Source organism: Myotis daubentonii, chromosome 4 (genome assembly GCF_963259705.1).
Source record: "Myotis daubentonii chromosome 4, mMyoDau2.1, whole genome shotgun sequence".
NCBI classification, from domain to species: Eukaryota; Metazoa; Chordata; class Mammalia; order Chiroptera; family Vespertilionidae; genus Myotis; species Myotis daubentonii.
In genome coordinates this window covers 14466407-14483161 of record NC_081843.1, presented here as the reverse complement: position 1 = coordinate 14483161, position 16755 = coordinate 14466407, and the positions used below count along the sequence as shown (strand labels likewise).

Sequence of the window (16755 nt, the reverse complement as noted above, 5' to 3'; positions counted from 1 at the left end):
CTAAGAAAGGACACGGAGGCCTCTAAGCTGGCCTGTTTGTGGTCCTAGCTGAGCACTCTTGTTTATTGAGCAGAGCCACACCCAGTGCTCTGGGTTGCTCCTCACACCCCTGTGAGGTAGGTAGTGGTAGGCCATTTACAGATGGGAGGATCGGCTCCTGTTCCAGTAACATGTCAATGGCCACCTGTCCAGGCCCAGTTCACCCTGCCCTGCAGCCTTGCTGAGGGCAAGCCAGCCACCTTGAGTCCTGTGGAGCTGTTCCTCATAGCCAGTCTGCAGGCAGCATGCCCTGGCCAGTCCTCGGAGCTGTCAGTGGGACTTAAGGGTCACCTCCACAGGAAAATGGTCACTGATGGCGAGGGCCTGGAGGGAGAGGGGCCAAGTCTCAGTGGCCCTGCTGGGCAGCCTGTCCTTCCTGAGGCTTCACCTCAGAGAACTGGCCCCCCACCTAGGATGAAGCCCACTGGGTTTGTAAGAGACCACCGTCTAGGGGAGCAGGCCAGTGAGGCCTGGGCTGTTCATCCCTGCTGTTGCCTGCAAGTGGGGTGTGGGCACAGACTCAGGACCCGACCTCTGGGAGAGGCGAAGGCATCCTATTGTGCCTTCCCAGACTTGTTCCATTCAACCACAACTGACCCTGTAGGGGCCTGTTCCAGAAACTAGGGCAGGGAGGGGATTGCCAGGTGCACTGAGGCTGAGCCTGGTTCTGGACAGAAGAGAGCTGGCTCCTGTCTGCCAGTGCAGAGCGGCCAGGGGACACCCCCCACCCCCCTCCGGTGGAGCTCAGCCCTCACCTGAGTCTGGTCCAGGCCAAACACCTCCTGGAAGTTGTGCACTGTGGCCGACTGGGGCTTCAGGCTCCTGCGCAGGTGAGCACCACAGACAACAATGCGGTCGTAGGCGCAGTCCGAGTTGCCCACTGTAGTGTCAGCGCTGTCCGGGATGAGCCACTTGAACACTTCGCTGCTGCGCAGGCGGATAGCCGCCCAGTCCTGCTCCTTCACGTAGCTGCAGTCCGCGTTGAAGTCGCCCAGGAACAGCATGTCCTGCAGGGGACCAGGGTCAGCCAGCCCACGCCTCTATGGCCGCCCCCAGGGCCTGCCTCCGGGGACCCAGGGCTGTGCGGGCGCGGGGCTTACGTCGGTGCCCCACTTGTCGATAATGTCCAGGTACACATCGTAGAGAGCATCGATCTCCGCCACTGCGTGGTGGGGCGCAGCATGCAGCGGGACCAGCACAAGCTCCTTGGCAGCTGTTGGAGGGGGTAGGTGTCAGGGGTGGGTGGGGCCCGCGGAAGGGGCGGGGCCTGCAGTAGGGGCGGGGCCTCACCGGAGCTGGGGGCTGAAAATTTGACCACGAAAGGTTCACGACTAAAGGTGTCCTCCGGGTCCGGGTACTGGTACGTGTCTACCACCGACACCGCGTCCTTCCTGGGGGCAAAGGGCGGGTGGGTGCGCCGAGCCAGCCACCTCCTACCCCGCACGCTGCGACCCCACTTCTCACCTGTAAACGAACAGGTACATTTCCTTGTACTGATCCCGCCCCAGGGGCTCACTGCTCACGTAGCTGTACTGGTGCCTAGACACGCTGCGGAGATATGGGCCAAGCCCCGAGTCAAAGCACCGCTCCCAGGCCTAGGATGCCGGCCGGAGCTCCCGACGCTGGGCCCTGCCCGCCACACCTGTTGATCTGCTCCATGAGCACGGACACTGCGCTCAGGTCCGGGTCTCGCACCTCCTGCACGAGCGTGATGTCATAGCCAGCCAGGATCTGGAGAGGGGACCGTAGGGGCGGGTCACGCGCGGCAGCTTCACCCGCAGAGCCCAGAGGCAGCAGCCCCAGCCCAGGCCCCGCCTCACTTGTGCGATGACGCTGGCACAGTCTGAGTCCAACACTTTGCTGTCACCAAAACTCTGGATATTGAAGGCTCCAATGCGCAGCGCTGCTGCCCCGGCAGCCCCCAGGGCCCAGAGCGCAGCCAGTAGGGCCCGGGGCCGTCCCATTGCTCCGAGGCAGTGGCTGGGAGGACAGACACAGCCCTGAGCGCCCACCCGGAGTCGGACACACCCAACCACCCCTCACCTCCCCAGGTGTGGGGGCCTGACAGGGTATGCCACCCGATGCTGGCCAGCACCAAGGGCGGGCTCCCCCTGCGCTCTCCCCAGGGTGGTGTGCTGGGCTCATGGCCATTCTCCTCTCCGTGGGAAAACTGAAGCCCAAACAGACGCACCCCATTACCATCCAGCCCGACTCACCTGAGATGTGGACAGGGCAGTGCCAGAGGCTCAGGATTTGGGCCCAAGTAAGGGTTTGGGGTCCAGGCTGGGAGTGTATCCGTGGTACCAGACTCCAAGGGCTTGGTCTGGCAAAAGGTCTGTCTGATGCCTGGGCACACTCAGGTATTTGAGGCCCTGGTCCAGGGAGGGGCCAGCTGTGCTGGGTCCCGCCCCCTCAAAGTTGGTGCCAGAACTCCTGGCTCCCATTTCCACAGAGAACCCAGAAGACAAGGCAACAGGGGATCCACGCTGAGGCTCCAACCCCCAAGTCTGTCAGAATCAGGACTCAAGCCCCTGCCAACACCCCAAGATCTTCATGAGGAATGAGGGAGATGGCCAGCCAGGCCCTGAGTCCAGGCCTGCTCTTGTCTCCACCCCTCAGAAACTAGGTCATCCAGAATCTCCCTCCTAGAACAGCATCCCCTCAGGGAAACTAAGGCAGTACACTTAGGAAAGCCCCTCCTCAGCTCCAGTCTTCCACTGTTTCTGCTACATTGTTAGAGGCTCCTGGTCTCCTGGCCTAAGTCCCCTGCCCCAGGGAACCACATCGGGCCTCAGGAAGCTAGGGTCACAGATCCCAGTGGGCAGGGCACCAGCAGATGGCTGCCTGTCCACATGCCAGTGACACCCACACGCAGCCAAGGTGTCGCCAGCCCCATCAGGAATACTGGGCGGGGTGGCCCGGGCAGGCAGGTGCTGCCATGGGAGAGCCTGCCAGGGCTGCCACTGCCGCAATATCACAAGAGGTGGGTTTTCATGTTTTATTGTAAAGCAACAAAAAACTCTATTTACACCCCCACGTCTGAACATCTGGATTCTGTGCTGTGTCTTGTCCATACTAGGCCAAGTAGGAGTGGGGAGGGCGCTCGGGTTCCTTGCCCCTGACCCAGCCCAGCCCAGTGGGACCCTACAGGCACCCACGCTAAACAATGACAGTCTGCACCTCGAGCTGGCCCTCTGGCGAGGCAATAACCAGCTCGCCCGCGTGCTCCAGGATCTCAATGTCCTCCGATGAAACCATGGTCACAGTAGCCTGTTCAGTGCCATTTGCACCCGCACGGGCAGTAAGCACAGTGCCCTCGCTGATGGCTGAAGCCAGTGTCATGGCCACCTGCTCTGTCAGGCTTTCCGGGGTGGCAATGGTAATGGTGTCTGCAGCAGCCGCTTCTGGACCTAGCTCCGCCTCCTGATCCATGGTCACATTCTGCACAATGATTTGGTGCCCGGCGCTGGCCTGGTGTACGATCTGCTGCACCACCTTCATGATATGGCTATCCACCTGTGGGTGGCTCACAGCTCAGCCCACAAGGTCGGGTGAGGGCACCACACCTCCCTTCTCCCTCTCCCCCAGCCCCTCACCTCTGTCTGGGTGCCCTCGATGATCTCTGTAGCTTCACTGGTCTCTGTATCATCCGTGGTGGCCTGGAAAGAGGGTCAGAGGTCAACCTTGCCTGCCCCTGGGCCACATCCCAGCCCTGCCCTACACCCACCTCAATGATGTACTCCTGGGTGTCAGCCACCACGGATGAGAATTCAACCAACACAGTGTGCGGGTCTTCATCGAGGACAGTGGCAGCTCCTGTGGGGCTCTCTTCGGACACCAGCAGCTCCTCCACCTCCAGCAGGCAGCCCCCTGAGGTGGAGGGCTCAGTCAGGGCTGGCCTCCTGCTGCCCCTCACCCCCTCCTGCCTCCCACTCGCCCCGAACCTTTAGTGCGCAGGTGCCGGTTGAGCGTGCCATGCTCGGCAAAGCCACGGCCACACTTGTAGCACTTGAAGGGTTTCTCGCCCGTGTGGTGGCGAACATGTCGCACCAGTGAGCCCTTCTCCCGGAAGCCTCGGCTGCAATATGGGCACACGTGCGGCTTCTCTTCCAGGTGTGTCCGGAAGTGTACCTGCTGGGCATTCTGAGGAGGCCACCGTCAGGATCAACCTGGTCTTGTCCACACCTAAGACTGAGGCTTTCCCCACCCACTTCTAGGGCCGGGGAAGGGGGGGATTCATTGGCCAGCAGGGAGGGTCCGAGCCAACACTGGGCAGAGGGGTAACAAGGGAGGGCTGGGGCAGAAACAAGGGACGGAGCTGGCACACAGAGTGGGGAGCTCATGGGCAGGGGGGTCAGAAGTCAGGGCTGGAGGGCCCACCTTGGTCTTGTAGCGCTTGCCGCACTCAGGACAAGGGTAGGGCCGCTCATCTGAATGGACACGCCGGTGGCCGCGCACGTGAGCGATGGTCTTGTAGAGCTTCCCACAGTCCCCACAGCGGAAGCGGCGCTCGTGCACGTGGACCTCCTGGTGCTTCTTGAGCAGGTAGGCCTTGGGGAAGGCCTTGCCACACTGCACACATGTGAACAGCTTCGGCCCTGGGGCCACAGGCAATGTCAGGCCACGTCCCATCCCCAAGGGCCCCCCCAACCGCCTGCTGCCTGCCCACAGGCCACCCTGACCACCATTGCCCAAGGGACCACCCTGGCCACTCACGGTGCCCCACTCGCCACCCACCTGCGTGGCTCCTTTTGTGGGCCTCTAGGGTGGCAGCTGTCGGGAAGGTTTCACTGCACTGAGGGCACAGATGGGTCCTGGATACCACTGAGGCTTCATGGGCCACCTGCTGGGGGACCACAGCGTACTTCCAGCATCCACTGCAGGCTGGTCCCACAGACAGACCCGTAGCACCCCCACCCTGAGAGGCTCATCATGGGCTCAGGGGTAAGCAGCTCAGGGGACAAAGTCACTGCAGAAAGTGACAGCAGGGAGCACAGCAAGGAGGCTGGCGGCCAGGCCAGGGTAGCGAGCAGCTTCCTCTACGGTGCGGCCCCCAGGAGTGAGCACACTGGCAGCACAGGTACCTACTGTCTCCACCTGCTCCACCTCCAGCAGCGGCAGTTCTGGGGGACCGTCTCCTAGGGGCTGGGCACTGGACGCAGCGGGAGGGACTGGTTCCAGGGGCCCCTCCTCCGCAGTGACCCGCTCAAGGACAATGCCAGAGTTCTGCATGGCCTGGTGCAGCAGGTTCTCCCGACTGTCCTCGCTGGAACAGGGAAGCTCCTTGGGAGCAGGGGGCTGTGGGGGAGGGGAAGGGAGGAAAGTTGGCCAGGCGGCTCCGCATATGGCACCCACCCGCACCCACCACACAGGAGAAATCCAAGGGGCCCAAGGACCACTGTGCACACCCAGCATCTTCACTCAGGAATGCCCCTGGGAGCCCACCGTCCACTCCCATCTGCTCTTGCCTGCCCCATCTCGGGCAGCCATTGGTCTTTCATCGCCTCTGCCACCACACAGAGTGCAGGCCCAGGTCAGTCCCATTCCCACTAGAGCCAGTGCCCAGAACAGATCCTGGCGCTGAGCAGTCAGAGGCCACACCCCCACGGCCCCCACCTCTGGGGTTAGGGCTTTCATGCCCAGGGGAAGCTCTTGCATCTGGACATGGACTTCATGAATGACAGTGCCCTTGGCATCTGTCACCAGATGAATCACGGGTGATGTCTCCATGGGCTCGCCTATCACCGATGATGATGTAACGGTCCCCACGGCGGAGGCACCAGACCCTTTAAGGCAGAACCAAGAAGAGTCCTTGAAGAAGCCTCCCTGACCAGGGCAGCTTCAGGGCTGGAACAGGGAGCCTTCACCATGCTGACCTGCATGCGCGTCCTCTTTGCCAACAACCACATCCTTGCTCATGGTGAATCGGATTTTTTCAGTGCACGGGGTGAGAGACTTGAGGTGCCGGGTCAGTGCACCTGACTCCCGGAAGCTCTTTCCACACTTGGCACATTTATAGGGACGCTCATCTGTGGAATGGAGTCAGCTTTGGGTAAAGAAGGCAGGCCTGGAGCCATAGCCTCCCACCAGGAGGCAGGGGTGCCCCACATACTGAGCTAGCTCACCTGTGTGCCGCCGGTGGTGCCGGATGAGGGAACCCTTGGTCCGGAAGGAGGCCCCACATAGCTTGCACTCGTGGTCCTTACGACTGCTGTGGGTGACCATGTGGGCCTTGAGGATGCTACCCTGAGAGGGAGGGGCAGCGAGGCTCAGGCAGCTCCCTGGGCAGGAGGCCTGGTCCCCTTAGCTGACACGGCCCAAGATCTGGGGCTCACCGTCTTGAAGGTCTTGTGACACAATGCACACACGTAGCGGCCATCCTCGTTCACTAGCAGCTTGAGCTGGGCCTGTTCACCCTGCCCGGCCAGCCCGGGCCCCTGAGGATCGGGGCTGCCTGAGGCCTCTGCCATCTCGTTGTCGCCTGGATCCACCTCAGCAGCCACAATGACCTCTTTGATGTGTCCACTGTCTAAAGAGAAGCAGGATGAGTCTCAGGACGCCGTGGCCCTACCCCTCCTGGGATCCTGGCCCAGGAGTACTGCTGGGGTGTATTGGAGCTGCTTGGAGAAGTTCCAGGCCCCCAGAATGTATCCAGTGGAGACCACGGTGAGCAAATGCCCCCTCCCCTAAGCCAAAAGGAGTACAGCACTAGATGTGCACAGGGGTCCTACCACTTCTAAGGGCAATGGAGTAGCCAACACAGAGACAGTGGGCAGGCCAACCCAGCTCACCGTAATCTATCCTGCTTGCTGCCCCAGCTCCCACTAACATAAGAAAATGCCTCCAGAGTCACCCACTAGCATCTATTTTGAAGCAGGCAGGCGAGGAACCCGGCCTCAAAGTGAATGCTCATGAGACACCTGGGACAGCCTGAGGTTTCTGCACCTGTCGAGAGCGTTGAAGAAATCTGACAATCACGCTGGCTGGGTAGCTCAATTGATTAGAGTGTCATCCCAATGTGAGTTCGATCCCCATTAAGGACACAACAAGAATGAACCAATGTGCCTTGTCTAGTGTAGCTCATCCCTTGCACTGGGAGGTCGCCAATTTGATCCTGTCAGGGCACATGCCCGGATTGGGGGCTCGATCCCTGGTAGGAGTGTGCAGAAGGCAGCCAACAGATGTTTTTCTCTCACATCAATGTTTTTCTCTCCCCCCCTCCCTTCCTCTCTCTCTCTAGAATCAATAAAAACATATTTTAAAAAAAATAAATCTGACAATGTGTAAAGCTAAGCTGTAAACACTTCACAATTTCTGTTCATAAAAATGACAGTTGGAAATGGTTGTGAAACTGCTTCTTTGAAGCCTCAATCAAGCTGGCACCATGTGTTGACAAGTCATTCCCTCCAAACAGAATGGAAGCACAACAAATAAGGGCCCAGCCAGTGTGGCTCAGTGGTCGAGCATCAATTTCTAGTCAGGGCACATGCCTGGGCTGCCAGCTTGATCCTCAGTAGGGGGTGTACAGAAGGCAGCCGATCGATGATTTTCTCTCATCATTAATGTTTCTCTCTCTCCCTCTCCCTTCCTCTGAAATCAATATTATATTAATAATAAGAAGACGACGATAAAGCATGCCTAATGCTTTATCTTTCCTCTGCCCCAGAATGTGTCATACAGTAGACCAAAGGTTCAGGGAAGGGGTAACAAGTGAAATGCAAGTTTGTTTCCCAAGAAGAGGCAGGAATGGGTATCTAGCTGCTAATCGGCCCCAGCAACCTCCGCTGACCATGCAAAGACACAGAGCTCTCAGCCCTGGGACAACAGCAGATGGTAGTTTAGAGTCTGGCCAATCCTGGGCTGTGGACCACTGAGCAGCTTACACCAAGGGGACATTTGGGGCACCCAGGATGCCTGCAAAAGGAGAAACTCCCAAGGATGTAAGAGAGGCAGGGTGCCCACAGAGGAGCCCCAGAGCCGCCGAGCTGCAGGCATGGGCAGGCTGGAGGGCAGGCTGGTGGGAAGATGGCTGACGGAACAAGGGTCTGCAGCCCGTAGATGCTGCCCAAACACAGAATTTGTTTTTTCTTTCTTTATTTTTATTTTTTAAATCCTTACCCAAGGATAAGCCTTTTTGATTTTTAGAGAGAAAGGAAGAGTGAGAGAGAGAGAAACATCAATGTGAGAGAGAAACAGTGTGCAGTTGCCTCCCATACGTGCCCTGACCGGAAACCGAACCTACACCTTTTGGTGTACAGGACAGCACTCCAACCAACGGAGCCACCCAGCCAGGACAGGGAACTTGTTTTTCTATGACACCACCCACCCCAGAAACCAAACACCAAGCCAGGGCTGGAGCACGGCCCCACCTCCCACAGGACAACATTCCTATCCCAGAGGGGCACCAGGTGAACTTCCTTGTCCACAGGAATCTCATGGGGAAAGAGCATGGAGACAAGGACAGGTGCCCATCACCTCCCTGAGGTGGGGCCTTGGCAAAAAGCCTGCTCCAAGGTTCCCCTCCCCCACTCTCCTCCACCACCCCTTCCTTCTACCCCAGATGGTCCTAAGAGCTTCCCAAGGGCAAATTCTACCTGTTGCCCAAACTTCCTGTCTAGCGCCTCAACCCACTCATGCACCTGCCAAGGTCTCTGCCCAGCAGGCTCCCCCGGTAACCACCATTCCCTTCCAAATTTCCCAAGGCAGCAGGCTCAACCCAGCCTTCCTTCACGGCTATGCACACACCCAGCACCTCCCCTCCCCCCCCACAACTCTCTTCACCTGCCCCAGCCCTGAACTACCCTTTACATGTCCCCCTGCATTGGCCTGTCATCAATTAATGAGTGTGTGATCCAATCCAAACATCTCAACTCCCCTCCCCTATTGTATACATCAGAAGGTACTTTAACTTAAAAAAAGCCATCAAAGGGGCTGGCTTGGCGTTGTATGCTCATAAAAGCCTTGTGAGAATCAGGTCAGGAATCACTATCCCCACAGGGAGTGAGCACTGGGGAGTAGAAGGCCAAGGTCAGGCAGCAGATCAAGGCCAAGCTGGAGCAGCAGATGCACCCCATGCATACCCACCTGGAATCTCCAGAGCCAACTGTGGGGGGAAAAAGGAACCAGGGGGTAGCAGAGAAGTAGGGAAGATCCTAGGGCAGCCCAGGCAACATGCTTTCCCTTTCCTGGCAGGGGAGGGCCTGACCCCAATGCTCAATCCTCCCATAGACCTTGCCCTGGGGAAGGTGCACACCGGGCCTCAGTTCCTCCTGGGCCAGGCCTTGCTCTCAGGGATCAGAGGAGTGTGGGCAGCAGAGGTTCCCAGCCTCCAGCCCTGACCACTGATGGCTACCAGGTCAGCGACACTTCAGGGCTGAAAGACAGGAGTGGACACGCCCAGTGGGGCCAGCTTACCAATATCAGGTGTGTGGCTGATGTCTGGTGTCAGAGCAGCTGCCTCCACAACAATGTGGGCCAAGGTGATGGGCTCCTCCGGGCTTGCCACGGCCGGGACCACCTATCGGTGGTGAACAAGGACAAAAGGAACTCGTCTGTGGAGCTCCCAAGCTCCCTTGGTTTGGGGAGTGCAGGCTTGGTTTTATGTCCATGCAGGATGGCTGGGGGGAGGCTCTCATCTCCCCCAAGAGACTCACTACTCTGAGCCCAACTCCCAGCCTGGCCCAGGGTGTCAGCCCCATCACTCTAACACCTCTGGCCCCTGAGGAACACAGCACCAAGCACCCTCAGGGAGGCCTCCAGAAGGAAGTGATCAGAGCTCCAGCTCGAAGCAGCTGGCTGTGCAGGAATGAAGGTGGTGAAGGTAAGCTATTACACCCCCAGCCCCAGCCAGGGGTCACAGGAGAGGGCTCTGGGAGTGTGGGTCCAGGGGCCTTCCTAGAGGAGAGGGCACTTCTGGGAGGGGCAGGTGCAGAGCATAGGGTCGGAGTAAGACAACTCTGGGCCCACTGTCCTCTAGGCTACTCCCTGTAGTGACCTGACCTGAGGCAACAGACTTGTCTTGGAGCCTCCTTTCCCACTTCCTTCCGAGGATGACAAGAGTGCCCACTGTGCGGGGCGCTACGGGCCTTAACTGTGTGTGTACAGCCCCAAGCACACATGGGGTGCAACAACGTCGGCCATTTTTATTATGGGGTGGCAGGATCCAGAGCCATGCTCTGCTTGTGGGATCCACAAGAACTATCTGTACAGGATAGAAGACAGGCCAAAAATACAAAAAACCACCATGATACCCCTGAGCCAAGGCAGAACTCTGGGCCACAAGAAAGGAGGGACCACAGGCCCCAACTGCGTATGCTCCAGCCAGAGGCTGCTGAGAAGGCCAGGCCATCCAGGAAATCCTAGAGCACCATCAGGCTCTTGGTGGTAGAGCCAGATGCCCCCTCACCCCGACAGAGGGCAGTCCCATCCGGATGGCTGAGTCAAAGCCAAGCACTGAGGTGTCTGCCACCCACTTAACCCTCCCTTGGCTCAGAGTCACAAAATCGGATGCCTGCTCTCTGCCTGCCCCGGTGTCACTGGGAACCAGCTGCACAGGTCTGTCCCCGCATGCCACCTCCTCCTCATCCTGCATGTGTGTGGGTGGTGGGCTTACCTCCTGGCCCAGCAGCGCAGCAGCCGCAGGGGTGGCAGGCAGGGCCTCCGGGGGAGCCCGCTGGCAGACCTTCTGGAGCTTGTGCTGAACAAAGTCCTCCAGAGCAGTAAACTCCGCCTGGCAGCGGCCGCATCTGTGCACATCATCCTCATCTGTAACAAGCCTGAGGTCAGTGGGGCTGGGCAGGGCTTCCAGGCCCTGGCCAAATCCACCCCAGGGTGGCATCAGAACCAGAAGCGCCTTCCCTGACCCTCCCAGAGGGGCTGAGAACACTCTCAGGAGCCCAAGGTGCAAGCCCTCATCCGCTGGAGGTCAGCCTCAACAGTACACTTAGGCTGCAGGAATCCACCCAGGCCGTCATGTCCACAGCCCCCACCTCAGAGACAAGGGGAGAGAGGCCCAGGGAGGCGGTCATGAGGCAGAGGCATTTGACCAGTTTGGGGACAGTGGCTTATAGGGTTTCCATGTGACCTTGGGTACCTCAATGACCACATCTGGGCCTGTTCCCTCAACTATAAAATGGGCTGACCCAATGCAGAGTACAGCAGAGGGAGAAGAGGTGCTGGTGCCCACAGGGCTCTGGCTAAGAGGCCGGCCCTTGGCAAACACAGAAGAGGGGGCACCCTGACCCATAACTACTCTTCTCTCTCTCTGACTTGGTGCTTCCTTGGTGCCAACAGGCAGCACCTCCCTGCTCTGGTGATGACACCCAGGATGGAACCTGAGAGGGACTCCACGCCTTAGGGCCACAGCACCTGAGCCCCTCACCATCTGGGATAACCAGCCAGTAGTGCCTGCCTCTCCTGCTCACCGAGTCCCTACCACATTCCAGGCACCTCACTGGGGATGTCACCAAATCCAGACAGCACCCTGGGGAAATGGAAATTACTATTTCCACTCTAGCAGAGCAACTTGGGATTCAAGACCACCCAGCTGGTGACTACTGGGGCCAGAACCTGAACCTGAGGGTCTACTCTAGAAATCCCACTGTTTAGACAAAGGGATGGGAAGCTGTTCCCTCTGCTTCCGTAAAAGTCTGCTAGTTCCCATCATCTCATATGCAGCCCCTCATTAGGGTCAAACCCAGGCCTGGTGCACAGGGGCCGTCAATGTCTATTGAATTAATGAGCAATCAAAGGGCCAAACCACCGCCATGACTCGCCTACAGGCCACCTGACAGAGGGCAGTCCCATCCAGATGGCTCAGAGTCACAAGCCAAGCACTGAGGTGTCCGCCACCCTTTTAACTCGCTGAGTCTGACTCGGCACCAGGGTATTGAGGGTTGAAGGAACTCCTGCCACAGAAGGGGACACACCCAGCCCATGTGACACTGAGACAACGCCATGGGCAAGCCCAACAGGGCACAGCAATCTCCAGAGAGACCCCTCTTCAAGTTGGCCCTGCCCCTACTGGTACTGCCCCTCCCCACGCTGGAATAAGGAGTAAGAAAAAACTGTACCAGGAATATGAAGGCTGTAGGGAATATGAATGCTGTAGGGACAATGGCCACCAACCCAATATCACTAGCTGACCCCCTCCTGTCTGGCCCAGGCTACAGCCACATGGATGGGACAAGCTCAGAGGGCAGAGATCTTAGTTCTATCTCCAAAAGCTACTTCTCCGTGAATGAGCCTCAGTGTGTTCCAGCATTGTTCTCAGTGATTCACATGCTGTTTTCATTCTCACCACTGCCCTATGAGATGGCAGCACACAGGAGCGTGTTGAACTGTCTCACAGTCCTGGAACCCAGTCCAGTCCTTGCTGCTTACTAGCTGGGTGACTTGGTCACTTCCACATTTTTGAACCTCAATACTCCTCACTCACAAAATGGGAAATAACAACAATAATAATAGTGTCCAGGGTTGGTTTGAGGATGAAAGAAGCTGATACAGGTTAAGTGCTTGATACCTTGTTATCAGCAGCATCCCCATTTGTAATAGGAAATGGAGCGGTGTGTGGCCACCTGCCCAGGATCAAAGAGCTAGAAACGGGCAGGTCCGGGACGGAGCCCGCAGGCTGGCTGCAGTGCACCGGCTCTCCTCCCCAGGTGCCAGCTGGACAAAGCCCAAATCCTGGAGAAACCCGAGGCCCCGCCCTCCTGGAGCCCCCAGTCACACCCAGCCAGGGCCCCGGCGGCCCGTCAGGTTTAGTGGGAGGGGGCCCAGGGGAGAGCTGGGCTGGCGGTGGAGGCGGTCGTGGAGGTCCATCCGGACAGCCCCGAAGGCTTGGGCAACTGTGAGTATCCAGGAGTCAGCACCGAACCCACGGGGATGACTGGCGCCCCGCAGGTGAGGCCCGAGAGTCCGAGGAAACCGGGGACTCGTGCAGGTGTCTGAGGGGTCCCCTGGGAGAGAAATCCGGGTCTGGGAACGTCAGTCGCGCCTGCAGCTCAGGTCATCGGGGCCTCCGCCAGGCCCGGGCAGAGTTGCCCCCACCCCGGCCACACCCCGCCGCATCCGGCCGTGTTACCTTCCTCGCTAAAGGGCGCCGGGAGGCCGAGGAAGCCGCCAGGAGCTAAGGCCGCCGACGATGCCGCCTCGACCCCGCCCTCGCCCGCTTCCCTCCTGGCTTCGGCCCGGGCTTCTGCCGTATGAGCGGCCGTCACCCGCACTGCCATTGCGCCCTCCATGTCGCAACGCGCCGCAGGAAGATGGCGGATTTACGACCGTGTCGTCATAACAACGGGCCGCGCCGGAGCGAGGAAGACGACGCCAGGTTGGCGGGGCGGGGCCAGGGTGAGTTTGATGGACAGGTGGAGGGGCGGAGCTTATAACGAGAGGTGGTGGGCGGGGCTTCTTATGGGGGCTGGGTTACCGTGGAGCGGACTGACAAGCCGCGGGCTGGGTCTGGAGGAGGGCTCTTGGGTTTGGTTTAGGAAGGAAGGGACGTAGCTGAGCTAGAGGAAAGCAGAAGGCTGGGGCGGGCCTGGAAGGGGCTGGGCTCGGTCCCGAAAGCGGCATCTGGACTTGAGAGCTGGAGTATAGGGGCGAGGTGGCCCGGTGCGCCACCCGGCCAGCCTTGAGAATGCGCTATGGCCCTGGGCACCACGCGGGGACCCCGAGCTCTAGAGGGCTGTATGGGGCCTTCGGTCCACCCCCGACCCCCCTCAGGTGTCAGAACGTCCCTTGTTGGTTGCCCGGGTCATGGAGTAAAACCGAGTTTGGGATGGCTCACGCACAGTTAGCTTCACTAGGCCTCTTATTCTTTTGTGTATTTTTTTAACTTGTGATAAGTACACATAAAATTTATCATTAGTGACATTTAGAACATTCGCAATGTTGTGCAACCATCACCATCATCTAATTTCAGAACTTTTGTCATTTCAAAAGAAAACCTGTACCCATTAGCTGTCATTCTCCATTATCCCCTTACCCCAGCCCCTGGCAACCACTTTCTGTTTCTATGGATTTACCATTTCTGGACATCCTATATAATAAAAGGGTAATATGCAAATCAACCTAACTGTGGAGCAACTGGGTCGCTATGATGTGCACTGACCACCAGGGGGCAGATGCTCAAAGCAGGAGCTGCCCCCTGGTGTCAGTGTGCTCCCACAGGGGGAGCGCCACTTAGCCACAGGTTGGGCTGATGGCTGGTGAGCGCAGCAGAGGTGGCAGGGAGCCTCTCCTGCCTCCACCGCAGCGCTAAGGATATCCAACTGTGAACATCCCCCAAGGGCTCCGGGACTGCTACAAGGTGCAGGCCAGACTGAGGGATCCGCTCCCTCCCCCTCCCCCACCTCCAGTGCACGAATGTGTACGGGCCTCTAGTTTTATATAAATAAAATTACACATGTGGTCTTTTGCCTCTGGCTTTTTTTTATTATTATTAATTTTATTGATCTCCGAGAAGAAGGGAGAGAGAGAAACATCAATGATGAGAGAGAATCACCAATCAGCTGCCTCCTGCACACCCCCCCACTGGGGATGGAGCCAGCAACCCCGGGCATGTGCCCTGACCGGGAATCAAACCATGACCTCCTGGTTCATAGGTCAACACACAACCACTGAGCCACTCTGGCTGGGCAACCTCTGGCTTCTTTTGCCTAACACAATGTTTTCAAAATTCATCTGTGGTAGGCAGTTAGACAGACATGAACAGAGCAAGGGCTAGGTACTGGCAGTCACCAGGGCGGGAATCCCTGGGTGCCAAGCAACAGACAAAGCCGGGAAACAAGGACCTTGCCCTCAAGGTAACCTTTCCTCCCCTAGCATATTGCTGATGATGCAGTTTAGACCCTCTGACCTTCCATATCACTGGTCACAGTGTTCGGACCCTCCCCTGACCTTGCCTCCCCTGGCACAGTTGCTAGTCATGGGGTTGGGGGTTGGGGTGTGAACAAGGGGACTGGAGAATAGCCGTTAAGCATTAACCCCGAGGGATAATGTCTAGGCTTCAGTTGTATTTCAGCTACAGAAAAGCAACAAAACCTGGCAGCTGACCTCAGGACCAGCTGCACTGACTGATGACCCCCTGCCCTGGCACCTACCAATCTGTGGAGACCCTGACCCTGAAACGATACACCTGGAAAGTTGATGAGTATTCTATTGGGATCCTCCCCTGGTATTGCCCCTAAAACCCCCGCCCTTAAAAGCCCTTAGGGTGGAGGACCCAGCTTGCTCTCCCTCCCCTGAGCATACCCCCCACCTTTCCCCTCCCATGCCTCTTCCCTCTCCCCCCAAAGCATGTTACCTCCTGAGCCCATTTCTTCTGCCACTCACTTCTTCCACCTCTGTGATTTTCTAAATAAATGTTCTCTCATAGTTTGAGTTTTGGCTCTGAATTCTTTCCTTGCCAGAACTCAAGTACCAAGGTTGCTGAACCCAGGTACAGTCTGACCCCGCCGGTCTAACACCTGGTGCCATTCTCACCACCTCCAACACATCCAGGTTGTTGTATGTATCAGTACTTGATTCCTTTTTATGGCTGAATAATTATATGGATACATCACAATTTATTTATCCATTCAGTACATTTGGGTTGTTTCCACCTTGTATGGTAAATGGGAACCTGGGCCGCTTCCCATGTTCCAACTCTCCTTCCCACCCTATTGGAAATATAGTGATGACCACCTGTAAGTGGACTGTGAGACCTTGACCAGAAGAAATGCCAAAGAGAAACTGCTTCTAGATGTGAGCCAGGATTGTAAATAGTGTTTCGATCTCACATAGCTTATGTACGGGCACATCCCTCTCCCCGTGTGCCCTGTTTTTCTCTGTTTTTTGTACTCCATAAAACCTTGTGTTGGGAAAGTCTGGGTAGCCGCAAAACAATAGCACCAGCCGGCCACTCCCAGTGCGGCCTGTCTGCAGGCCAGATGGGACTTAGTGGGACAACTTCACAGGTGGAAGCCAGTGTGCTGGCAAACTTCACTGGTTGGTCGCCACTGGTATACACGTTAAGTCCTAATAAACCCATGTCTTTCACCATCAGTCCTCTGAGTTATTTCTTTGGAATTCACAAACAATATGCTAAGGTTTTCTGGGACCTCAGCACTTTGCATAACAAGCCCCAAAGTGGAAACAACCCAAATGTCCATCAACTGGAGAAGAGATCAACAGGGGTATATTCTTACAATATTCCACAACATTGTAACAACTCCGGATAAAAAGTGGCCATATGCTAACCTGACTAGCTCAGGGAAGGCCTGCATGGTGGCCTTGCAAACTCAGAGACCTAAAGTAACCACAAAAGTTACTTTGTGATAAATACACATAAAATTGTATCTATGGTAGCCTGAAATTAAAACTTTTTAGCTAAAAAAGTGTGTGGTGGGTAGTCATGTCCTAGGCCAGCATCTTCCCTAATTGAGCCTGTCATTGTCTTTTTGCAAAGATTGACAAAGGTCAATCTTTACCCTAATAGAGCCTGTCATTGTCTTTTTGCATCTGTGATAACATATCTTTGGAATGTCCAAGTAATTTTCCTTTTTCTGGACCCCTCAAAGCACAGGCACCCTTCTGTGGAGACCAAGACCATAAATCCCCTCATTGTCACTGAGTTTATTGTTGACTGTTAACTATCCTTTACCCACCTATATGTAAAAGAAGTATGTGTCTGTCATTTTACTTTTTATCCAATCCCAGAGGTTCCGCCCCTTTCCC

General features: G+C 57.1%; 2 protein-coding genes and 1 long non-coding RNA gene across 5 annotated transcripts; 1 reads left to right on the top strand and 2 right to left on the bottom strand.

Annotated features, from left to right (window-relative positions):
- Positions 1-23: 23 nt before the first annotated feature.
- On the bottom strand, positions 24-2919 carry DNASE1L2 (deoxyribonuclease 1 like 2). The gene is given in 7 exon segments (XM_059692772.1): positions 24-363; positions 795-1046; positions 1140-1268; positions 1271-1430; positions 1504-1587; positions 1682-1770; positions 1860-2919. Coding segments are annotated over 7 exon segments (912 nt in total). The 5' UTR covers positions 2004-2919; the 3' UTR covers positions 24-309.
- A 104-nt stretch (positions 2920-3023) lies between these two features.
- On the bottom strand, positions 3024-13337 carry E4F1 (E4F transcription factor 1). Of its 3 annotated transcripts, none has more exons than XM_059692770.1 (14): positions 13121-13337; positions 10652-10803; positions 9454-9556; positions 6375-6568; positions 6165-6285; positions 5916-6068; positions 5656-5825; positions 5128-5337; positions 4777-4882; positions 4420-4637; positions 3984-4182; positions 3767-3909; positions 3636-3698; positions 3024-3555 (listed from the first exon to the last, which is right to left on the bottom strand). In XM_059692770.1, exons 1-14 carry the CDS (start codon positions 13278-13280, stop codon positions 3199-3201), a joined length of 2349 nt encoding a protein of 782 aa, XP_059548753.1. In that variant the 5' UTR covers positions 13281-13337; the 3' UTR covers positions 3024-3198. The 3 variants fall into 3 exon arrangements, with proteins under 3 accessions (XP_059548753.1, XP_059548752.1, XP_059548754.1); XM_059692769.1 differs by having other exon boundaries at positions 4777-4885; positions 13121-13336; XM_059692771.1 differs by lacking the exon at positions 5128-5337 and having other exon boundaries at positions 13121-13336.
- On the top strand, positions 13255-15414 carry LOC132232945 (uncharacterized). Its single transcript, XR_009452517.1, has 2 exons — positions 13255-13386; positions 15051-15414. It is a non-coding gene; the product is annotated as an uncharacterized LOC132232945 (long non-coding RNA).
- The last annotated feature ends 1341 nt before the right edge of the window (positions 15415-16755 follow it).